Raw genomic sequence first — 26,130 nt, 5'->3', positions numbered from 1 at the left:
CTTTTGATCTTCTTTAAATTTTTCAATTGTAGTTTTCCATGACTTTGAATGCACTTTGCCAAAGGCAAGTGATGAGAATGATTTCCATTTATGAGGATAAATCCCTTGTCATCATTCAGTCTCAGTTTCTCATCTATAACACTGGGACAATAATAGTCTCCATCTCCCAAGCTTATTTTAAGAGGTAAAAGAGAAAAAAAAATGCATTTTAAATCCTGGGCCCAAGGCCTGACATGTAATATTCAGTAACTATTACTTCACTATAATGTCTGATGACACATTAACAGTAAGTACTGGAATCAGAATTTGAACCTAGGATGACTCAAAAGGCCACAAACTTATGACACTTTATAATGCCGTCCCTTACCAGAAATTGTACAAGTCACCACTGCCAAGAGCTCTCCTGATTATATTTCCTAATATTTTTAAATTTTAAAAATATCTTTGAGTGGAGAGATATCCAGTTATCCTAAATGCTCTCACTGTTCAAAACTAAAAATGTTAAGATTTTTTTCTACAATGTTCTAAGCTTCTTAATCTCCTTTAACATCTCTGAGACATGCCCTGTAATATTCAAAGCATTTCACAGTTATTAAGATAAGCAAAACACATCACTCTTAATAGAGTGAATGACTCATAGTTCAACTTTTAATATGTTATAGCAGAAGCCAGTGTAATTGGATATTGACATATGGTACCTTACCCAGTGAAGAGGGGAAAAATTCATTGGTCTTTGTTAAAATGACATTCTTTTAAAAATTACATGTTGAGTTAAAATACAGTCACTTTAAGAGTAGGGAGTTCAAATGAAACTTAATAAAACATGGCATCATCCATTAAATCAATGTGCCAGCCCATCTGTGATGTCAACCCCGCATCCTGTCTTCCCTCATGTTGATCCTCTTCTACTTGTAGAGAGAATTCTTGGTTGCATTTCCCAGAATCCAAAGGTCAGGTTCTGCTATTGCAACGCCCTTGCACAAGATGCAGAAACTGTGAGAGGAGGGGAACTCTGTTCTGATGGTAGACAGTAGATATGAGGCTTGTGGAAGCTTCAGCTGAGCACCTGGCAACACCTGCTTCAGTAGTGGGCAGCCAGTCATGGTGACTCCATGCATAAAGTAGCAGACCAGCTGATTTGTACTCCCAGGGTGCTACAGTCCCATAACTTTTGACTCCCTTCCTTCATGGAGCACCTTGATTGACTTCTGTTAATCTGCCAAGTCTTAACTCATATACTTTGAAATGGTTTTCATTTTGCAATTTAAAATATCTCTCCCAGTGATCTTCTGTATGCCCTGGCAGACGCTATTTCAAGTTTTCAGATAATGTGGGAACTACATTTGCATCACAAAATAACCACATCTGTGTTGTTTCCTTCTTGTTGCTACATACCATATTAATTTTTTATTAAAGAATTTTTATGTTTATTTCCCATTTGAACCTTAACTGAATTCTGTGTAGCTACATCAGGGATGGCTGTATTCAGCAAATAGGAAATATAGAGAAGGTTAAAATTAGGAGCAAACTCCAGAAATCTTCTGCTGCCCTTTTGACTTCTGGTCTAGTAATTGTGGAATGAACTCATTATTATAGGTTTAGTTAACACCATTTCATAAAACACCCAGTGCACATTAACAGCATTAGAGAATAAGAAAATAACCAAGTGCATAGTCCATTAGGCAAAGGAAAATACCATTATATTATCATTAATCTGTAAAACTATGTACATAATTCCATTGAGCTTGAAAGGGGCAAGCACAATGTAATGTTCCATTAAGTTGTGCAGTGAGACATGGAGAATTAAAAAATATATAAAAATTATGTTTCTCAGAGCAATGTTAACATGCCCCATTGCACGGATCATAACATACACGTTAATTTAAAGTCAGGACTATATTTCATGAGAAAATATATGTGTCATTAGCTGTTGTAAGTCAAGGTGTCATAAGCATTTAATAGTAGAGGAACCCCTTCCTTGCTAATTCCTCCCAGGAAATATGAAACTATTCTTGATATGAGGATTTCTCTGAAATTGACACAAACAGGTTTGTAAAGATCCAAAGTGCAGCAATTAATTGTAGAATTTCTTTCCCCCTCAAGAGTTAGTTTTGACATCTGGAGGATGTTTTAAAGGTAATGCTGATCTGTGTTTATGGAACTAAAGTGGTCTGGTGGAATTTCCAGCATTATTCATCAATGGCAATGAGATCATAGTGATCAGCTATCATTTATCATAAATAATTATTAATGGGGTTATAATCATTTAGACATTGAATTCCATCCCAGATTAATATAGCACATTAATTAACTAGAAATGATTGCCTTTTTGCAAGTACATTCATGGTATTTTCCTCTGTGCTTTTCTTTTTATCCAATGCAGCTAAAAATTGCAAATGCCAACCTAGCCCAGAGCCTAGTATGGTGAAGAATTTGCCCTCTACCTTCAGACAGGATGTTGAGAAAAGAAAATGTTCTAGACAAAGAGAATCATGAGGATTACAATAAATGAAATCTACTCACTCATCCAGTAATGGTACCACTATTGGGAGAAATGGGATGCCCAAGCTGATTTTTGCCCACACTAGGAAAGACACATATTGCATTATTTTCATAGATTTGAATTGAAAGGTCTTTTTAAAATGAGAAGTGTTCTATCAATGCCTACACCAAAAGAAACACTGTTATAATACTCACCATCTTCAGGTTATACAGTTTTCAACATTGGTTTTATTTTTAAAGCACAGATGAAGCTATCAGTAAGTATATACTACTATAAGCTCTAAAGAGTAATTAAGCCCTGTGGGGCATGGTGGTGCATGCCTGTAATCCCAGTGGCTGAAGAGGGTGAAGGCAGAAGGATCGCAAGTTCAAAGCCAGCCTCAGAAACTTAGTGAGGCCCTAAGCAACTCAGCAAGACCCTGTCTCTAATAAAATACAAAAAGGGGCCAGGGATGTGGCTCAGTGGTTAAGTGCCCTTGGGTTCCATTCCTGGTACCCCCCCCCCCCAAAAAAAAAGAGTAATTAAGCCATTTCACAAATATGCTGTAAATAGCAGCATAGCACAGTGGTTAAGAGCACAGATCAGCAAATTATAAGGCAGGAATCAACTCTGGTCCTCTGCCGATTTTTATAAATGAAATTTTATTGGCACACAGTCATGCCCATTCATGTATATACTGTCTGTGGCTGCTTTCCCACCACAACAGCAGAGCTAAGGAGTTGACTTGGAACAAAAATTGGCCCATAAAACCAGAAATATTGAGTGTCTGGGTCTTTTATAGATGATATTTGTGGAGTTCTGGCTGAGAGTTTGACCCCTGATTGTGGATTCTTGTCTCTGCCATCTCTTGTGAGTTTCATGACCTTGGGCCTGTGCCTCAGTCACTTCATCTGTGAAAATGGGATAGTATCAAAACCTACTTTTGTAGGGCAGTTAGGATGAAAAAATGAGTAAAATGCTTAGATCAGTGCCTTGCCTGGCACATAGCTGCACCATATGAGGGCTTGTTAAATTAAAGCAAAATAGGTCCCTTTTTGATCAATAGTAAGTCTGCATTTATGAGACAGATGGCCAAAGTAAGGGGTGGAGTTTGTGGCTATGGCGTAGGGAAGGCCAACTTTGCAGTCTTAGCTAATTCTAATGTAGACTTCTTCCTGACTTTGGCACTTAGTTTTAGGGAACCCAGCAGGCTAAGGTCACTGGGCTGGATGAAACAGAACTCTTGAAATTATTCACAAAAGCCTATAATCAGTGCTTCACCTCCACCCATTCTGCCCTTTACTATTTGCACTAATTTTCTAATCTTGAATCACAAAACATACAAGGTAACAAAAATTAGTTTTGTTAAAATAATGAAGAATAATGTTTTTAAGTAGGAATGGCTGATTTTTTTTCTCTAAAAGGCCAGAAAGAAAATATTTTTGGTTTTGTGAACCACATCATTGTCTTAACTACTCAACTCTGCCACTGTGGCCCCTAAATAGCCACAAACAACATGTAAATAAATGGGTATAACTGTGCCCCCATAATGCAGTTTTTAAAATTTATAAAAACAGGCTTTGGAGCTGGGGCTATAGCTCAGTGGCATAGTCCTTGCCTAGCATGTATGAGGCACCGGGTTCAATGCTTAGCATCACATAAAAATAAATAAAATAAAGGCATGCTGTCCATCTACAACTACATTAAAAAAAAAAAAAACAGGCTTTGGGCCATATTTGGCCCAGGGGCTGTAGTCTGCCAACCTGCATTTTAAGGCATCAAAGAACAGTATTTAGATACCAGAGCTCTTCCAGGAACCAGAACTCAATGATCTTGCCTCTAATTCCTGCCATAACTTAAACACACACACACACACACACACACTAATAACAAGTTTTTTTTCCTTATTGGCTGAGGAGTGGGTTAGATGATTGCTTGGCAAATATTCACTCCCTCCTCATGCCTCTGTGGGCTTTGGGATTGGCTATATTAATTTGGCCAATAGGAATTTAGTAGAAATTATAAAAGCAGAGGCTTGAAATGTGCTTGCCTTCTTGGATTCCTTGAGAAGAACATTATGTGGGTGGCCAACACATCCAAGGAGGCTGAAGAGACACAGAACCAGCCTAGTACCAACCTACAGCTTCAAGCAAAGCCTGGTTGAGATTAGCTCTGATCAGCCAACCCCTACATGGGGGTGTTAGTTAGCAATAATAAATGGTTGTTGTTTGAAGCCACTAAACTTTGGGGTATTTGTTATGTAGCATTATTATAGCAATAGCTAACTGATACAGCTTTTCTGCATTTGATTCTTCAGGATGGATGCTTAACAAATTGATGCTCTAACAAAGAACAGAATGAGGGATGGAGATGGGGCTCAAGTGGTAGTGTGCTCGCCTGGCATGCGCGGGGGCTGGGTTTGATCCTCAGCACCACATAAAAATAAAATAAAAGATGTTGTGTCCACTGAAAACTAAAAAATAAATATTAAAAAATTCTCTCTCTCTCTTTCAAAAAAAAAAAAAAGAACAGAATGAGATCTGCCTTTTAATAACAGGAAGAATATAGATAAAAGTTGCCTACCATGTGCTTCCACTTATGACTACTTCCCAGTAATGCCGGCCACTATCAATGAACACATTTCCAGCCACTCCATAGCTCCCTTGGCTGGTGAAGCGTTCAGGCGTATGACTCTTTTTGGATGATGACTCATCACGTTCTACTGTCAAGTTATCATGGGACACCTTTAGTTTTCGATGAGCAGATTTGGGATCCAGTTTAAAAGGTTGGCCTAGAAACAAGTTAAAAAAACAAACAAAAAAAGGAAATGGAAAAACACTGTTTATTTGAACATGACCAATGACATTTTCATAATCAGATTTATAAAACTGGAATAAGTCATCCCTCTCTGAATGATGCCTTCTGTGACAAAGCTATATCTTACATTTTTAAAGTAATTTAAGCATTATAAATAACTTTTAATTTGAAATGGAACCACCATTTGACCCAGCTATCTCACTCCTAGGTTTAAACCCAAAGGACTTTAAATCAGTATACTACAGTGACACAGCCACACTAATGTTTACAACAGCTCAATTCATAATAGCTTACGAATTTAGGAATATTACTTAGCCTTAAAGAAGAATGAAATTATGGCATTTGCCAGTAAATGGATGGAACTGGAGAATATCATGCTAAGAGAAATAAGCCAATCCCAAAGAATCAAAAGCCAAATGCTTTATCTGATATGTGGATGCTAATTCACAATAAGGGGGGGGGGGATAGAGATACTTTGAATTAGACAGAGGGGAATGAAGAGGGGAGGGGTGTGGAGGTAGGAATGATAGTAGAATGAATTGGACATTATTACCGTATGTGCATATATGATTATATGACCTGTGTAATTCTACATCATATACAACCAGAAGAATGAGAAGTTATACTCCATTCATGCATGATATGTCAAAATGCATTCTATTGTCATGTATAACTAATTAAAACAAATTTTAAAAAATAAAATAAAAATAAATAAATAACTTTCAAAGACATTTGCTTACAGTGTTCATGACATTCAAAATATAATTAGGGAGCAGCAACCCTGCATAAAGTATAATGCTAAGCAAGGTAAGAATTAGAACATGGCCCTCCCTTCATGAGCTTCTAGTCCATGAGCTTCTAGCTTCTAGATGGGATCCTGTGGTACTATACTAACTGTACAACAACAGTATGGGCAAGGATCATGGTATGGACTATCTTCAAGGATTCCTGCTGAATACGAGCATCACAGGTACATACTGGCTGTGTAGTGTCCTCAAAAGAAAGAGAAAATGGAGACTTTTTATTTTTAATAAGTACCATATTCAATTGGACCTAAAACATATTTGTGCTCAATAAACTTCAGAAACCAAACAGATCAAGATGTCACATCTTAACATGTAGAATATTCTAAAGGCTTACATTATTCTGAGACTGCTAAAAATTGAAAACCATGAAATTAACCCAACTCAGAAACTCAAAGGTCGAATGTTTTCTCTCATATGTGGAAGCTAGAGCAAAACAAATGAAAGGGAGAGGGAAGGATAAGATTACATAAAGAACCAATCAAATAAAAATTAATAGAAGAGCGAAAGGAAGCCTAGTAGAAGAGTCTAGTAGAGAGACAGGAGGGAGGACTGGAGGGAAAGGGGGAGGTAAAAGGCGGGAAGCATGAATCAATATAGTTTCATGCATGTATGAGTTTTGGGATGAACCCAATTGCTATGTATAACCACAAATCTCTAATAAAAGTTTTAAAACTACTCTTAGGAGTTTAGAATAAGTATAAAATTGTAAAATTTTCGTGTGGCTGTATAACCAATGTGATCCTGCAATCTGTACACGTGGAAAAATGAGAATTCATACCCCATTTGAATCAAATGTATGATATGTCAAGATCATTGTATTGTCTTGAGCAACTAATAAAAAATACAAAAAAATAAAATAAAAAAAATACAAAAAAAGACTAAGTCAATATTTTTGCACATATGCAACTACAAAAATAACAGTGGCATACATCAATAAACACTATTCCTTAGTTAAAAATATTTCAGGTCACAAAATCAGGGAAAAAATATGATAGTAACACTAAGGTTTTCTATTCCTGAGCTTATTCACATATATAATAAATAGGACCCTTTCTACTTCATTATTCATATTTGTATTTTTAAGATTTAACTATTAAAAAATCTTGGCAGAGTGATACTTGGACATTTTGTCATAGCTGTTTTTTCTCTGACAATTCAATATTGGTTTGTATTATTGCCTGTCATTCAACACCACATAGGGTACAAGGCATTTAAAGGCAGGAAATCAGTTACAACCGGATGCAGATACCACAGTATCAAAACTGCACAGCCACTACTGCAGTTGGGTGGCCTTTCTGCCCAACATGCAACTCCCTGACGATTGCAAGAAAAAGTTTGGTAAATCTGACTGGAGTGGGTTGGGGTTGTGGCTTAATGGCAGAGTGCTTGTCTCACACATGTGAGGCACTGGGTTCAATCCTCAGTACCACAGAAAAATAAACAAAGAAACCGTGTCAATGAATCTTTAAAAAGATATTTAAAAAAATTCTGACTAGGGCATCACATGAAGCTGGCTGAGAAATTGATCCAGTAAGCATGGACAGTATGCATTTTGTCATATGGAGGTAAGCCAAAGGATTACCAATGGCTACTTGGATACAAGCATAACATCAGCACCCAGCAGACGTTTTCTACAATGGGCCAGATAGTAAATATTTTCAGCTGTATAGGCCATGTGATTTCTTTGGTAACTATTTAGCTTCAGCATTGTAGTGAGGAAGTAGCTGTAGACAACAGATAAGTGGATGGGCATGGCTACATGGCAATAAAACTTTCTGTACAAAATCAGGGAGCCAGATTTGGCTCTTCAGCTATGGTTTGCTGATTCTTGTTTTAGATTTCTTCCATATAAAAAACAAACCCAAAAGACTTAAAGGGGGGGGAGATAAGAAGACCCTTAAGTGCAAAGTAAGTAGTACCTCACAGGTTGTAAGGACCTACATGTAGTTACACATGTAGTTTAAATTTTGGCTTGTCTTGTTTAAAAAAAATGTTCTAAGGGATGCTCATGCCATCAATTTTTAGGGATTAAACTATGGACTAAGACAAGAAAAAGTAAAAAGATAGCTTTTAAAGCTGAAAGATAAAAGTAAGTAAAACTGATTAGAAGCTAATTGGCAGAGCAGGAAGAAACTCCATCATGGTGCTCATCATTTAAAAAGGCAAAGAACTAGCTACTTGACCTCCTGCCCTTGAGGAATATCAGAATGTTATTGCCATCAGAAAAATTGGACCTGTAATGTTAAAAAACTTCCAGAAATATCTTGCTTGTCTCCGCTCACACTCTTGGCTACTCACACGCAGGGAATGACCCAGCCAGCATCAGTGAGGCCCAGCCCCTGCATTCTCAAAGAGCAAATGCTACCTGTAGCTAAGAAGTTTTCCCAATTACCTACCACTCACTCTTCACAAATGCCAGACTTTTACTTCAATAAGGACAATAAGTAAAGGAGGAAATTACTGGTTACTTCACTAAAGAATTTAATTCATTAGGATATTTGTATAGGGCATGACCCAATTCTTGCCACCAACTTACACAACTCTTACAATATTTCTTTGCTCAGCTGTCAGTCTCCCTTCCTTGGAATCTATTCACCATCATCAACATTATCAAGATCTTATATCACTGTGCAAGAGAACTTTGTTTTATGGAAATGTTCATCCTGCTTCTCTGATTTAAACTCTTCAACCTGCCCCCCACAAACCATTACTCTCCAATGGCCATTGAAGGTTTCACAATCTGGTTCTTGTCTCCAGGATCCTGGCTTGTCCATCCTCCCGACCTATGCCACACTTTCACCATACTGATCTATTTTCTGTTCCACGACATAATCTCCTTGTCTTTGGGCTTTTGCATTAGCAATTCCCTCTGTGTGGAATGCTTCCTCCTTCTCATACATCTTCCCCCACCTGGAAAAGCGCTCAATGCTATGCAGGGGTGCCCCTCACCCCTGTAAATCCAGCATATACATGGTTACTCCTTCATGAACTGAAAGGTAACTAAGCATTTATTTGCTTCATTCCCCCAATATGCTGTGAATCCTTGAGAGAACACATCTTAAGGAGTTGAAGATTCATAGTATTCTCAGCATCTTACACAGTATCTCAAATACACTATGTATTCAAACATACTTTTGAAGGATTAAATACACATTCAAATGCAAATGAAAACTATCCATCCAAGTGTGCATCAAGTATTGTTCTGTGTGTCATGTGGCCATAAAAAACATGCCATCATGTTATGTTTTCTTATGAGAATTATTTATGAGTTTGTCTTCGTGACAGCTTATAAATGAAACTAATATATTCCCATCTTACAAGTGAAGAAACACTAAATGCAACTGAGATTCTAGATTGGATGCTGGGACAGCAATTTAGTTACACCAATGGTGAAATCTGAATAGAATCTACAGTTTAGGTAACGGTAATACACCAATATCAATTTCTTGGTCATGGCAAAGGTATCGAGGTTAGGTAAGATTTTACCATTAGGTGAAGCAGGTGGAAGGGTGTATAGACCTCTGCAGTGTGTGCAGATTTTATGTGAATTTTTAATCTAATGCTCTTGTTCCATCCCTTGATGTTCTTCTAAGGGCCAAAACATGTTCTACAATGCACTGAGAAATCAAAGATATGGTTAAATGAGGGATCCTCTTGAAAGCAATTAATTGTTCCTGTAGACTGGCTGGCAACAGCACAATATGGCGTCATGTAGATACACCCTGATTTGCTTTCTCTGAGGAGGTCTTATGCACAGAAGTACTGTGTTACATTGCATTGCATTTCTAGATCAAAAAGCTGTAAAAGAAAGAGAGGATAAAACAAAACACATGTAGGCAGAGACAGAGACAGAGAGATGACAGTACCATGAGACAAAATTATAGACCAGATCATTCTTTGCACTGGGGGCTGTCCTGTGTATTATGGGATACTTCCCATCATCCCCAGCCTCTACCTGCTAGATGACAGTAGTGCACTCCCCAGTTGTGACAACCAAAAACATCCCCTGGACAGGATGGGAATTGAAAGGGCAGAATCGCCCCTGATTGAGAACAACATACCTAGACAGACATCTTGAATAAAACAGAGAATTTGCTTTGTTTTCTTTTCTCCATCCTTTCCTTCCTCTCTCTCTCCCTCTCCCCACCTGCTACCTCTGTAATGGGAATTAAACCCAGGGGAGCTCTACTACTCTCTACTACTGAGCTACATCCCTAGCCCTTTCTTTATTTTATTTTTATTTCAAGACAGGCAGGGTCTTGTTACATAGCCCCAGCTGGCTTTGAACTTATGATCCTCCTGCCTTGGCCTTCCAAGTAGCTCAGATTACACGTATGCACTACCACACCCAGCTTAATTTGCTTTCCTGCTATAGAAAACTGTCCACCATTTACAGAGCTCCTACTCTATGTCCCCTACTCTATATATTCTATTTCTCATAAGAACTCCTTCAGAATGATTTCCTTGAATATGAAAAAAAGAGAAGACTGAAGTGCTGAGAGATTAACAGCCTCATAGCTTTGAAGGCCTTGAGTCATTTTTGGAACCCAGAGGGAGATGATGCAAATCCCACTACTCCACACTGGTTCTGTATTTTCTTTTTTGAGGTGCCACTGATGTCCAAGACAGGGGGCGGGGGAGGGAGGGAGAAAGAAAGAGGGGAGGTGGGGAGGATGGACAGTGAGAGACAGAGTCAGCTGAAAGGTAAGCAAATGCAAGATGACAACTCTGCTAAATTCACAGCACTTACTGTTTGTCTTCAACTTCCCAGGCTCGCTGCTGCGGCTGCCTGCCTGGTTGATGGCCTTGACCATGAAGATGTACTTGGTGCCACTTTGAAGACCATGCACCGTGTAGTGATTCTGCTTGATGTTGGGCACGATCATCCAGCTATCAGCCGAATTACACAGACCTGTAAAGTCAAACAGATAGGTGCAAGCATGGGCCATGTTTGCATAGTTTTAGGATATCTGAAAGAGTTGGCAAGTAAAGGGCTTAGTCACTTTTTCTAAGGGACACCAATAAATGAGTGCTCTGTGTCCTATCTATGATAGGGGTGCAATCTGTATTACATATTCCTATTGTGTGCTCTGGATGGACCAGTCACTTAGAATTGCTGTATTGCAAATTCTGGTCTTTGTGAATTGGAGCAGCAAAAGTTATTCTATTTGGAATCTTAAGCACTAAACATGTGCATGGTGTGATTTTAGGTGCTGTGGGAATGAAGTGAAAGCAAACATTTATTCCTCCCACTCCACCCTCATCCCCAATATCATGCTGGTTGTCAAATTCTAAATCTCATCAATTCTGAGACACACAGCTCATGAGGAGACCTGAGTCATGGAGAAGAATACTTCACTAATACAAATGTTGTGGATTGTATTTTTGCCTCCAGTTCTTCACCCTGCTGTATCTAGCCCTTCGTGTCTTTGCAGCTGCTCCATCTAGAGAGGTGGGGAATAGTTCTTTCCTTTGACATATGCCTCAAGTCATGTAACTTGCTTTGCCTAATAGGGTGAGGCCAAAACTGACAATGTACCAATTGGAAGAAGAGACACTGCAAGGCCTTGAGGGTTTCTGTTGACCCGCTGCACCTCTGCCATTGCTATGGGGACAACAGTTTTGGTATAGTGTGCTCATCCCAACTGATGAAGCACAGGAACACCCTTACCACCAGGCCAATGTAGAAGCAAGCCCAGGAGAGATCAGTCAACCCCCTACCAATCTCCAATGGGAGAGCTAAGGGTAGTTTGTGATGCTGTATTAATGTGAACTCAGGAATCATATTATGAAAAAAACCCTGGAGCAGCTGCACCTATAGGGAGCTCAGGCCCCAGTGAAGATCTTAGGAAAGCATCCACAGGGAGTTTTGACCAGCTGCATCCTTGAGATGGCTGGTTCCAGAATGGAGAAGACTGCTCCTCTGGCTATATTCTGCAGGATGTGGATTGAGGAGCAGGCCAAGGATTTATGGCACTTGGAAGAACATGTAGGAAAAAGGAAGCTGGTTTTGTTTTGCAGCTGGCCGATGCTGGAAACATCTTTTTGGTATCTGGCCCAACTCTCCTCTCTTCACCCATCAATCTCCACTACAAAAGGACCTTTCCCAGCCCCCTGGTGACTGGGCTGTCATGAAGTTTCCTTTCTGTTGAATTTCCACCACCAGTTCCTAGGAGAGGGCTGGACCTCTTTACTTCCTGAGGTCTCCAAACTCACCTCCCCTATCCTTCCCTTTTGGTTGATTTGCAAGTCAAAAGATTAGTTTCTTTGATCTTGAGGCAACTTATACCTTACCAGGCTCTCAAGAAGCTTCCCCTTATTCTCTCTTTTTTTTTTTGTTGCTGTTTTGTTTTACCTCTGTGAATCTAATAAAAACTTTCTGAAAAAAAAAGAGATTCACAAATGCATACATACATTGAACTACTAATATTTACATAGCAAGATAGGCACAGATCCCTGAAGGCTGTCTTTGAATTGTATTAAATGCTTTCTCAAACTTTTGAGTTAAAATGATTTCTGGTATTCTCACAGATGAGAACTTTTTATTTGTATTTTGTCAGTTGTGAAAACTGACTTCATATGATTTGTACCTTGAGTGCAAAGTATTTTCAGGTATATTCTAGGGAGTATTTGGAAATATATATCTCCATATGGATATACATGGACAGAACATATATATATATAACATATATATCACATAATATATTATATATATCATATATATGATATATTTTATACACACACACATATATCCTTGGCCTTGTGAATTTCCTGTCACCTCTTTTTCATTTCCACCTGTGAACATTTTCACCAGAGGACTTCCAGATTTGAAAAAACAAGCATAAAGGACATAACGAGTTTGAATGTGTGTGAGAGTATGTGAGTGTGAGTATGTGTGTGTGTTGTGTGTGTATGTTTGGAGATTTAGTAGTTCAACTACAGGTACCACCCACTCTTTTCCAGTTTTCCCAAACTCAGCCCTGCATTCTCCTATGAAGTCCCATTTATCTAAGACCCTCCCCTAAAAAGAAAATAATACAGTAACATGGGAATCTCCCTATGATACATCCCTTTTGGGTCTTTCTCACTTTCCCTTTTCTTTGAACTTGTCTGCAATAAATTCTACTTCTGTATAGTGACACAGTGAAATATCAGATTTTAACCTAACCAAAGAAGGGTCATTTTGAGGTTTGAGCCCCAACAGGCCTATAACTCACTTTAATATTTAATAATATTAATATAATAGTAATAAAACAAAAAATTAGCCTTTCTATTGCCTAGGATAATCCAGTTAAATTCCCAGATCTTTGTCAACAGCAGTCAGGCTTGAATAAAAACAATAACAGCATTCAGTAGATTCAAATGAGAATCCTATCAGTGTCACTGGTTTTACACTATTCCTGTTTAATTTCGTATGTTACAATACAGTGACCATTGTGGTCAAAGAAAGCAAATGTAAAAATGTTTCAATAAACTTTAAATCACTGTACAACCCAAGGCTGGGTTTAATGTGGTGGGGAATGCTTTCAGCAACATCATAAAGCAGATGTCTAAAATGGTTGCAAACTGAAACTTGGCTTACAGTCCAAAATCTTAATGAAGATTTAATGTTTCAGAAACCTTTTCCAAACAAAAAAGGGACTCTGACTATCCTGATTATTTTGAAGAGGCCACTAATTTTTGCTTGAATATTAAAAGAACAAAATGTTTATTGAGTACTAAAATTTTATTGGCTAGCCTTACACTGAAGCAATCTACTTTCATAAATACTAACAATTATTACTGTTTCATCTTACCTTTATATTATTATTGCCAGGACATAATTGAGCAGTTGATTAAAAATGCCAAGAAAACATTATTGGCAATTTTCTCTTGGGGGATGGAGGTAAGTGGGTAACTTAACATGTGCTATTATTGCATTGCTAGTGTTGGTCTTAGGCCAGTACCATCTAACTTCTTGCATATGGCGCTGGATGCTGAGTGTGTTTAAGTGAGACGTCTCTGCCTTGACATCCCACTGTGTCAGGACTGGTGACCAGGTTTTATCCATCTTTTTATGAAACACCCACTCAATCATCCTGCCTAAAACTTCACTTTGTTCCAAACTCATTTTCTATCATCTTTGAGGGTGTTCCAATGCTCACCTAATTCAGCTTAAACTACTAAAACAACAATGGAACTTGGAAGATAATTAGTCCATAATGAAGTCTAATTGAGTTTTTCAATTTTGTACTTTTTTTTCATTCACAATGGATCAGAAGCATTTCCCTACATAATGGGTCTCATTCTAAGATCTTAATTACATTTGGGACTTCAGGGCCTTGTAAGACAACTGCCATCTTCCCACAAAATATTATGTATAAAACATCATGCAATATGGACACCTTTTGGAGAGGCTAACATCCTGTGTCTCTTGTAACAGATTGGACATAAATGAACATCCTTTTCCTTCTTTCTTGTAAAAATAGTATGTGTTTAATAACTTTCATGAATGTTTTCAAAATGACTACTATGCCATGATGGCTTAAAGAAATGTGGCTTTTTAAAATATATTAAGTGTAGCTTTGGAAAGCATTGTAAAATTAAATACCCATCTACATATTAATAAGCAATTCATCAACATCTTAATAAGCCATAACTCTATCAATAAAAATAAAAATAAAAAATTAAGATCATTAATGTTGCAATTGGATTGTACATTTCATTAGTGAGCCTATGATTAAACAAGCTTCATTAACATTATCTAATTCTTCTTCACTAAAGCCATTGAAGGCAATTAACTACAGCTCATGCCTAGTGAAGGAACCATGACCTAGTAATAATAAAAGATTTTCTAGTGGCATGAGGAGCAACAGCCAAGTTTTGAACATATCTTTCCATTTTCAGTAGAGTTTTACTGTTAGATCTTGTCATTCAATACAGTATCTGCAAACAACACTTCTCCAATGATACTATGGTACATTCAAGGAAGGCCTTTCACATGCAGATTATCCTGGCAAATTACACAACTGACATTTGTCATATGACATGAAATATCAGCCTTGATATTTTATGACATAAAATATCAGGCAATGGTAGGTGAGTGCAGTTTCTATTTTTCTAGGAATACTAACTTTGAATACAGATGTGTTACCACTGTGGCAAACACAGGGCTAAGGCCTTTACTGTTTATTATCTCAACTAGGTAAGTTAAAGCATTATCCTCTTACAGATGAAGAAACAGATTTGTAGGGCATTAATTTGCCAAAGATTACAGAGCTAGGGAGGTGCAAAGTCAGGTATTGAATGTAGGTTTCCCTTGGTCACTACAAATGCATATGATATTTAAGAAGAAAACAAATTCAAAAATGTTTGCATCTCAGATTTTATCTGAATTTATTCTCTCATTGTTGCAAATTTATCCTGTAGACATCAGGACTTCACTATCTTGGCTAAAATAAAGTATGAACCATCCTATGAGAGTGTCCCAGTTTGATCATCAGCAGCAGCTTTACGTTTTTTAGTTATCTCTAGAAAAAGGGTCTTTTTGGTAACCGTACATTCAACAAGGCAGGTCCATAGTTTTCATGCAGCCATTTGCATTCATTTTCTGGTGGTGACTCATTTCCAGGAACAAAATATCTCCTCTGGAATCACCCACCATAAAGTTGTGAGTTCATCATGGTGAGTAGTTTTGATCTTGTTGAATTTTGTTAGGCATGGCCTTTTTGAGTCATCTATTCCATTTCTGCATCATGGGTTGGTATTATTTTCCACACCAATAACATGAAGTCAAGTCAGTCATAGTTCAGCCAACCAAGAAACCTTGTTTCGAACAATACGTATCTTTCACTTGAATGATGCAATGCAGCACTGGCATTGAGTTAAGGTTCTAAAGTGAATTGCTTCTCAACTCAATTCCTTCCTCCTCACTGTATTCACACCTTTGTCATGTACCTTTACAAGCCCTCTCATTCTCACCTGGGGTGGAACCAGGGAACTTGCTTTGGAGGCTTGAAATGCATGTGTGCAATTGGGCCTGCCCTCATACCTTTACCTCTATAATCCCTAAGAGAATAGATGGAGCTGGATAGCGGGAGGATGAGACAGAAAGCAGCAGGTGAACTGTCCCAGTTATTAGACTGCCATGCGAAGCAGCCATGATCAATAGTCCCTCAAGACACATGAGCAACAAGCATTTATTATGATATTCTACTTAGGTTATTCAGTAAGAACCAAGTGATAAAAGTCCCCTCAGGTCAAGCCAAGACTATCTGCTTCTGAAATTCCCATGATAATCTGATTCAAGAAATATGGGGAGATATATAACCATATAATGTTTTATATGCCATCAAGTAGCCCACAGGATCCCCACTCCCTAATATTCATGACAGGATCCATGATCCACTTCAAAGCTACAGAATATGGCCAAGGGCAATGGTCTGTCACCTTTATTACTCCTGCAATTATATTACATTACATAGCAAAAGTGAAGGGAGTTAGTAGATACAATTAAGGCCCCTAATCAGTCGACTTTGAGCTAATCAAAAGGCAGGTTATTTTGGGTGGGTCTGACCATCAGGTGAGCCCTTTAAACTGAGTTTAGAAGTAACAGACTTGAAGTGACAGACTCTCCCTTGCTGGCTTGAAAAAGCAAGCTGCCATGAATACATAAGAAAACAAAGTTTGCCAACAAACTAAGGAACCTAGGAAAGGAACTCATTCTTAGTTGAGTTGCTAGACAAAAATGCAATTCAGACAACACTTTGATTTCTACCCCACAAAACCCTAAGAGGAGGAACCAGCTCAAATGTGCCTTGATTGCTGACCCACAGAAACTGAAATAATAAATGGTATTGTTTTAAGCTGCTAAGTTTTGATAAATTTATTTCACAGCAGTAGAAAACTGATATTGTTTTTTTTTTTCCTTGAACCAAGCAAAAGTGATTTAAGAGAAATATAATGTTCCACACAGGGGCCAGGAATCACCTTTTGGTATAAAATGACTCCAAATGTTTTTGTTTTCTGGTTGTACTATTCACTCTCCGTCTACCATCTTTTGAATTTCATCTTCATTATGTTGATATGATATCTGGTTTACTTTACCTAATACACTAGTAATGTTGGCCACACAGCATAGGGAAAATAATTCTTTTAAAGAAAAATATATTAATTCTACTTCCTTCTTTTTGTTGTTTTTCCGTCCACATGATATAGCAGTTAATGTGTTACAGTCTCCATATTAGTTAAGTTAGGTCTCAGATTTATTATGTAATTATGTAGATGTTACATGTTTACCTTGCTTTAAATCAGATTTCTTCTGTTAAATTCATGGTATATATGTCCAAGATCAGGGAAATATAAGCTCATACAGCAGGGAAAATGCATTTAAAAATCATATGTCACCTCTATGAAGGGCAATTTGGCAATGTCAACCAAAATTAAAATGCAAATAAATTTTTCCTAGCAATTGCACCTCAAGAGATTATACTAAACATAGAATCCCCCATGTGTGAAAGAGAAATATTCACGAATATTCATTGAGGCAATGTTTTTAAGGTCAAAATATTGGAAACAAGGTAAAGTAATCATCAATAGAACATGGGATAAATTAGCATGTCTTTATGATAGGAGACTACACTGCCTCAAAAATTAATGAAGAAATTGTTTATTTGTGCAGAAATAGAAAGATCTTTCAGACAATAATATTTAGTTAAAAAAAAAAAACACCAAGGCAGAGTACTGTGCATTGTCTGCACATCCACAAAGGGAATTTAGAGAATTAGTACTTCTTCATGATTTGCAGCAGTGTATATATACCTGGAGATTAGGAATGATATTTTTTAGAATTCAAAATCTTGGAAGTAGAATAAAATGATGTTGAACTGTTGCCACTGTAGTGCTTCTCAGACTTGCCTCAAAAAACACTTCAAATATCTGAGGGCAGAAAGATGTTTCCAGGGAAATGGCAAGAGTCAAAGAAGTAATTCTGGAAGTACTATTTCTGACTCAGTGCAACACTATGAATGTCTAGTTGCTATCTCTGCTTCTAGTTCTGCCTTGTTCCACTGCACTCTCCACAGTGCTCCTGGGTCAGTTTCTAATTGTACACCTGAAAAACTCCCAAGCACACAGAGGAAAACAAAACCATGGTGCAGCCTGGATAGTCCTCTGTAATAGAGCTCTTGCCTGTGAGTTAGGATTCAGTGACTGATGACTGATAACATGTGCTTTCTGGAGCAGACTGATATGGATTTGAGTTCTGGCTCTAGTTCTCACTCTTCATTTTCACTTTCTCACCAAAATCCCCAGTGAGCTTTAACCAGGTAAGGTCTCCCAGCAGGGTGCCCAAACTTTATGTCTTTCCAGATTCACTTCTGATGACTCTGCTCTCTGCCATACCCTTAGCTAGCTTCTGGGGAGTCACCGACTCCCCCAAGAATTCTTTTAACTATAACTTCCCCCAAGACTTTCTTGTCTCACATATCACTTCTTCCTCTCTATTGCTTACCTACTTCCAGCTTGCCAAAGCTGTTGTTCACGTGACATTTCATGACTTTCCCCCTTCCACTCAAAGCTTACACATTCTTGGAAAATGACAAGATTTTAATTAAAGTGTCCAAGGCAGAACAACTAGGGGGAGGAAGGTGAGAGAGTAGGGGAAAGGAAACTGGGAAAAGTGGCTTCTGGGATGTAGGGGGAGCCACTGGTTGGCACGGGCATTTACATTTGAGTTACTTACAAGCTGGGATCTTTTTGCATCACTCCTTTAATTAATTCTAAACCTAATTTCTATTTTAAGCATCATGTGCCTCAGAACTACTTGTGCTAGCAAAGAACAGTAAAGAGAGAAAAGATTTATATGATAAAAGCACATTAAGTTGATATGGATTTACTCAAAACATCTCTCTGTTAAAAAGTGACTGCTATTCTATTCTATTCTACTTTGATGTGTTGTATTTTTCATTGCTGCGGAAGTTTCAAACTTGCTCCCCTGAAAAGCCACTTCTTCTGGTCATTTACCATTTCCTGAATTGGACATAAATTATTGTTGGGTATAGGAGTGCTTCCTCTATTTCATCTGAATGGTTACTGCAATTTGAAAACTCCAAACTGTCCATGATGCCAAATATCACACAGGCCTCCACAAGAGTTGGGCCTCCTTGTGTTGCTGGTAAGGTGAGAAATTCTTCCCAGGTGGGGCTGGTTAGTAACATTTGAAGTGATGGCACCAAATTACCTCTGTAGATGACCAGATATTTAGTGCTATTCATTTTATTAAATCCTTTCTTTTTTTAAATTGTGAAATAACACCCCAAATAAGTACATAAAATCAAATGTATGGTTTAATGACTAAAGCATGTAATTACCACTCAGAAATTGCCATTAACCCCATGAACCACCATATACTTATTCCCAGAAATGCCATTCTCCCTCTCATACAACAGGTAACCATCATCCTGGTTAAGTATAGTTTTAACACCTATGAATGCATCTTTAAGCAAACCAGTTTATTTGGATCTTAAGTTACGATTGATAAAATGAACTCACACTGCATATATTCTTTTGTTTCCTGCTTCTTTCCTATAACAATATGTTTGTGAGATTCATCCATGTGGTTTGCTGGAGGTCATTAATTTTCATCGATATTTGGCCAACTATTTTTACTAGTGCAGTATAATTGAGTGCAATCACGTTCTTGGTCAGGAAAGACAAGCCAATAAATATTGTGCATTCTTTCCTTCATTGTCTTCCTTTGATGTTGAATTTCAGAATGCAATCCATCTGAAGACAGCCACAAAATAGAGAAGGAAATAGGCCATGAGATACTCACTAACAACATTGGCTTGCCCGGTGAATATGGTGTACTGAAGCTCATAGGAGACCACACTGAATTCATCATCAGAGGTCCAGTGGACAGTAATTGTGTCATATGAAGCCGTGCAGAGCTCTTCTCTGATTGTGGGAGGGTTGGGAGCTGTGGGGGTCAAGAGTGCTCATCAGTAAAGAACCAAACACCACTGGGATACCATTTTGGAGATGCTTGACTTAAAACAAACCTTTAAAAAATAAGTCCACCAGGATTACTATACGTAACATGGAAAAACTCAATCCAAAAAATATTCGGTTGGCTGGTTACTGCTTTTACTTTTAATAAGTAATGTGTCAAGAGCCAGTCAGTATGGATTTATGTCAGGTTATCATGGAAATATGTTTAGGAGATTTAAGTAGACAATACCTGAACATGAAGCAAGACATGTTAAAAAGTAGAACAGTTGTAGTTTTATTTTTTTTGTGTGTGTTGGGCAAGGATTCAGCTGGCAATTTTTTTTTTTTTAGTAAATTGACCAGTGGTAAATATTTTAGGCTTTCTGGGTCAGACAATTGCTATTCCAACTACTCAACTCTGCTGTTGTGGCATGAAGCAGCTGTAAATAATTTGTAAACAAATGGGAATGACCAGATTCCAATAAAACTTTATTTACAAAAACAGGCAGGGGCTAGATTTGGCCTGTGACCCAAACTTTGGCAACCACCATCTACATGGTGCCAGATAGTTTTATATTTAGGCATCCGACAGGAAAAATGCTGATTTTTTTCCTTTTAGAACTGGGGATTGAACTCAGGGGCACTCAACCACTGAGCCGCATACCCAGCCCTATTTTATATTTTATTTAGAGACAGGGTCTCACTGAATTGCCTAGCACCTTGCTTTTTGCTGAGACTGGCTTTGAACTTGCGATCCTCCTGCCTCAGCCTCTAGAACCACTGGGATTATAGGTGTGAGCCACCATTTATCATTCCTTAACAAATCAGACTAAAATAATTATATGTACATTTTCTTTTATAAGATATCTTTATGTCTTATTTTTTTTTAAATATTGGTACAGATGTATTTTCATTTCTCAATTTATGGGTGATATTTCAAATGCAGAAGACCATAATTAACAATCAATTGTACCTAAGAATATATATTTTCTTTCATAAGGAAAATGATTCCTTGGCATTTGGTTAACTTTATCACTGGGAAGGCCACTGCTTTATTTCTTTAACACATTCTCGAGGAGAGAAGTCTAAATCCTACCCAAACTGTGATTTTTAAATGACTTCCACTAGATTGATTTCAGTAACTGGTTTTATGAGAAGAGTATGTGAGTAAGAAAAAGACTAGGCAATGAGTGTTTTGAATTGGCCATAATATTTTAGAGAGGGGGTTGGCAAACTATGGCTGTCGGCCAAATTTGGCCCACTGCCTGTTTTTGTAAATAAAGTTTTATTGGAACACAGCCAGGCTTATTCAGTCATGTATTGGCTGTGGCTGCGTTCCCACAACAGCAAAGTTGAGTAGTTGTGACCATGTGGCCTGCAAGCCTAATACATCCACCATCTGGCCCATTACAACCAAAGTTAACTGGCCTTTGCTTTAGAGAATTGTCCAGGGCCCTTATTTCTGCTCTTCTGTGTACCAGAACCTGGCTTCAAATAGACAAACATGTGCTCATTCCATAGATCAGGAGCAACCTTTGCTTACACTGTTGCAGGGTTCTTCCTGCTCTAAATTCTGATTAGAATTAATGAGTCCTAAACAAATCCAAAGAGTGGAGAAAATTAATGGAAATGGCAAATTTGAAGTTTGTTTCAGTAGTCTTCACTTTGCACCTGAAATATATCCAGGACAAATGTCATGAGAAGCAAGGCTGGTGTATTAAGTCAATTACATTAGCTTTGCCTGGTGGCTATTGAATTCCACAAACATCACTGAGCATCTACAATGTGGCAGGCACTGCATTAGGTTGTGTGGTAAGATAAGAGGGCTCTACATAACCCTTAGAACATTCTTTCTAACACATATATTTGTACACCTGTCTCCTGAAGTATCCACATGTAAAATTTAGCATCATGGGGTGGAACTTGGATGTTCATGAATCAACCACACCAACCATGAGATGCATTCCCTGTAGGCCCAGCTGCATCGTAAAATTATCATCTGTGTGGTCCTGTTCATGTGGGATCACCCCTACTTGGATCAGTGAAGAAATACATATTCTTTCATAATTTAAACAGTTTGTTAAATTACTTCTCCATCAACCATTGTACAAAGATTCTGTTCTTTCCATATTGTAATATGTGATTAAATATAAAGAAAATGTTAGTTCAAAATAGGCAAGTAGCTGTGAGACACATGGCAGTAGCCGCAATCAGGAAGGAAATGTCACCTCTACGGGTTATTAACTTGACATACCACTTAAAGGCATGTCATAGGGGAAAAAAATCTTGTTTTCACAGCCAGGCAGGCTAACCCTGTTTTGATTGTAAACCCAATGGGTTTGTCCTGAAAAGTCAATACCCAATTTACTGTAAATGAGAACAGCAGCATGCTGCCAATTTCAATACCCACAGAATCAGTACCAGAACTGTTATTTTCTTGCCTTCATCACAAACACCATGCAAGAAATGGCAGGCTAATACTCTACAAACACTTCACTTCCTGCTTATAAATGTCTGATAAACTATTTGGACTCGGCAATATCAGCCAAGCATCATATGTTATGACCAGGATTGATGTTATGTCTAGAAATAGACTGAATTTGTACTTGGGGTTGACAGCTCTGAAGGCATAATACCAGGTACCCAGCATGGCCTTTGGTTTGGCATAAACAGTTATTGGCATGATATATGGTGTGCATGTTACAATTCAATGAAGATTCCACTCAGTTTCCCCTTTAATCAATACTTTTGCCTGACTAGTAGAAATTAAAATGGACATACAGTGTTGAAATATTATTAATTATTGGGAAAGGAGCAGGACACATTTGTCAATGGGACCCTGATCTGGGGCAACATACCCATGTGCCCAGGCAAATATTTAACTTTTCAGTCTTCTCTGACTTTGATGAACTTGTAACATGGATCTGGCCCAGGAGACATAGTTTGCTAGGTGAGTCTTTTGAGCAAGATTCTTGTTTTTCTGACAAAGACAAACTTGACTGGCAGAGCTTTTTGTCCATCATTCCCCTAAGGATACTGTCTTTTTGCTTAGAACTTCAACATATTGATTGGAGGGGGTCACATTATAGTCATGTGGCAAAAAAAACAACAAAAAACAAAAAACAACAAAATGGAGACCCCAGAGCCAGAAACCAGAAAAAGTCTGGTGTCTGAAGTCATCAGCAAGCCACTTCCCAATCCTGGACTGTATGCCTCTATTCTGTTTCTCTCATACAAGCACTCATTGATGGGTTTAGAAACTGCCAGCTGGGTTTTCTGTTGCATGAGACCAAACTCATTCCTAAATGATAAGAGAAAAGGGGTGTTTTGACCAGAATGCCATAATGAAAGCAGTTCAGTAGCCACAAGCTACACGGGGCTGCATTAATTCTAATTGAATTTAAATAAAAAGTTAATAAAAGTAACAATTTTCTAGGTACATTTCAAATTTTCAATAGTCCCATGTGCCTAATGTCTAATATTTTGGATAGTGCAGATATAGAACATTTCTACCATTGTTCTATTGGTGGGGGGTGTTAGTTTCAATAAATCACAGAATTAAAACTAAAAAATGGAGGGTACTATATTCATAAATATTTTAAACCAAGTGTGGTCCCTTACTGCAAATGTTTTTTGAGTTGATTTCTTTCTTCCTTCACACGAATGGTAAGTTTGAAAGAGAATTATATAAAATAAGAGGATACTTGTGGGATGACTTGCCTTCCTTGCAAATGCAGAATAAAGCTAAAAACAGCACGTTGAGTTTTCACAAGGAAAAACTGATTTTCCAGGTATAATGCTCCTTGAATATAGACTCCTAGCTTTACTACCCACAGACTATAAAAATAAACACTACACAACGTCCCCTCTCTCCTGCTCTATCTTTCTAGACCACTTTCCCACAAACATGTACACACAGGACTGGAGTTAAGAAACTGACACCAGGCTCAGTTAGGGATGTGGTTTCTGGAAGGCCACATGTCCTAAGTGCAGTACACATCTGGCTTAACTGTGTACCTTGTGCTTTCCTGAAGGCACAGGCCCTGGTGGCTTTGGCTAACACAAATACTGTTGTCTGAAGAGTCCATATTGTTTTTACCAGTGTTCTCTTAGTTTCTGCTTTAGAGGACAACAGCAAAGAAAAGATTAGATGCACTGCTAAGAATAGGAAAAGCCCTAGTTTTCTTCTTCTATTGTTGTTTTCTAAGCTTGACCAAAAATTTGCCATGGTAAATTTGCCAAAATAAAATTTGGTCTTTTTTTTTTGGGGGGGTCTTTTCTTTATCAGTGCTGGGGATTGAACCCAGGGCTTCATGCATGTGAGACAAAAGCTTTAACACTAATCTACATCCCAGTCCCTGAAATTCATTCAGTATTTTACTAGAAAGAGAAAAGGTCTTAGGCATCTGTACAGACCTGAGCCAAATTCTAATTTTGCTACTCCCTCCCTATCAGATCTCCAGCAAGATGGCTGACTATCATCATGTCCAAAAGAAGGATTATAACATTTTACATAAATTCAACATTGTGAAGGTGGCAAATACAGAGAGCTGGAGCAGGGTGGATACCTAATTAGTTATTTACTATTTTTCTCACTGCTAACATCCTGGGAGAGTCAAATGCTTTCCTAACATGAAATGAAATATACTTATAAAACTTATGTAATACTTATGCCTTTTTTTTTTTTTTTTTTTTTTTTAATATTTATTTATTTTTTTAGTTTTCAGTGGACACAACATCCTTGTTTGTATGTGGTGCTGAGGATCGAACCTGGGCCGCACGCATGCCAGGCGAGCGTGCTACCGCTTGAGCCACATCCCCAGCCCAATACTTATGTCTTTTTGATGGTCATTAGACATATTTATTTTAACACCCCCACATTGAGAGGGAAATAGTAGTAAGTATGCTTTTAATGATCGAGATTCTCTTTTCTCTCCTGTCCTCAACTAAGTCTTGGGCTCTGTTGTTTTGGTTATGAAAAAGAGTGCACAGAAATTGTTCCTGGAAACAGTATTCCTACCTCAAAAGCACACAACTCTGGTTTTCAGGAATCACTGATCTTGTGGCAAAGTGTATCACTGAAAGTAACAATATTAAACAGAACACAAAAGATAATACCTGTAAGGTAATCCAGACATTCCAGCAATTTCTTCTCTCGGGAAAAATCTAAGGCAAAGGTGTCAAATGTGTCATTGAGGTTGATTTCAGGAATTAGGACCTGAGAGGATGCAGTTGCCATGGAGACTCTGTAATTTAAACAAAACAACTTTTTAGAGATGTCAAGATGGTTTTCACCATCACTGTGGAGGCATTTAAAAAAAAAATAAAAGGAAAAGAAATACGATTCTTTTGAAAGTGCCTTCAGAAGAATCTAGATGGCACAACACAGGAACACAAAGAAATTGAATGCAAGCTTTAAAAAAAAAAAAGCAAAGGAATTGGGAAAAACAACAGACTGCCTTCCACCTCTTCCTTTTTACTATCGGAAAAAAAAGTCCCTGTGGAGGTGAAAGAATATTCATATTTCATGTTGCTGTATATTTAACAGCCTGGCCCCATCACATTGAACCAAGCAAGAAGCACATTGCTTCAGGCAGTTCTTCACACATCTGTCTGGGAAGCTGTTTGTTCCTTTCAGGCGCGCCCCTGCTCTACTTCAAAGGGGAGTCTCCAAAATTTCAAACTGCATAAAAGGCAAAGTGAAGATTAAAAAAGAATGTTTCCAGATATTGGATTAGTTTAATCAATTACTAGCCTCTCTCTAAAATAAACATTAAAAAAAGTTTTCGTCTGGCTCGTTTTCATTCTCCTTGTATTCATTTTTTTTGCACCATATTCCCAGCAGATGCCATGGAAAATATTCATAAGCTTTCTCACAAATTCCCCCTGTGGAGGCACTGTTTCTCCTTCTCACTTAGGCTTTCTGGTTAGTTCTCTTGTAAGAACTATAAAGCAAGGAAGGAATTGCTATGTATCAGTCACCTATGTGTCCTGAAATTGATTTGGAAAGTTCAGATATTAAGAGCAGAACATTTTACCTGGTTCAAAATGCAAGGG

The 26,130-nt window shown here is 37.9% G+C and overlaps 1 protein-coding gene across 6 annotated transcripts in view; it reads right to left on the bottom strand.

Annotated features, from left to right (window-relative positions):
- Mid1 (midline 1) overlaps nt 1-26,130 on the bottom strand; it is a 353,950-nt gene that overhangs the window by 5,193 nt on the left and 322,627 nt on the right. For all 6 annotated transcript variants that reach the window (XM_046424292.2, XM_046424289.2, XM_058572594.1 and 3 more), the window contains exons 6-9: nt 25,192-25,319; nt 19,919-20,062; nt 10,856-11,017; nt 5,066-5,273 (exon numbers count right to left, since the gene is read on the bottom strand). In XM_046424292.2, coding sequence (XP_046280248.1) covers nt 5,066-5,273; nt 10,856-11,017; nt 19,919-20,062; nt 25,192-25,319 — 642 coding nt within the window. The remainder of the gene's footprint in view (nt 1-5,065; nt 5,274-10,855; nt 11,018-19,918; nt 20,063-25,191; nt 25,320-26,130) is intronic.

The sequence above is a fragment of the Marmota monax genome, unplaced genomic scaffold (assembly GCF_021218885.2).
Source record: "Marmota monax isolate L192 unplaced genomic scaffold, Marmota_monax_Labrador192_F-V1.1 WCK01_AAM20220418_F8-fsc00089, whole genome shotgun sequence".
NCBI classification, from domain to species: domain Eukaryota; kingdom Metazoa; phylum Chordata; class Mammalia; order Rodentia; family Sciuridae; genus Marmota; species Marmota monax.
The sequence above is the reverse complement of the archived record's forward strand: the minus strand, read 5'-3'. Positions and strand labels throughout refer to the sequence as shown.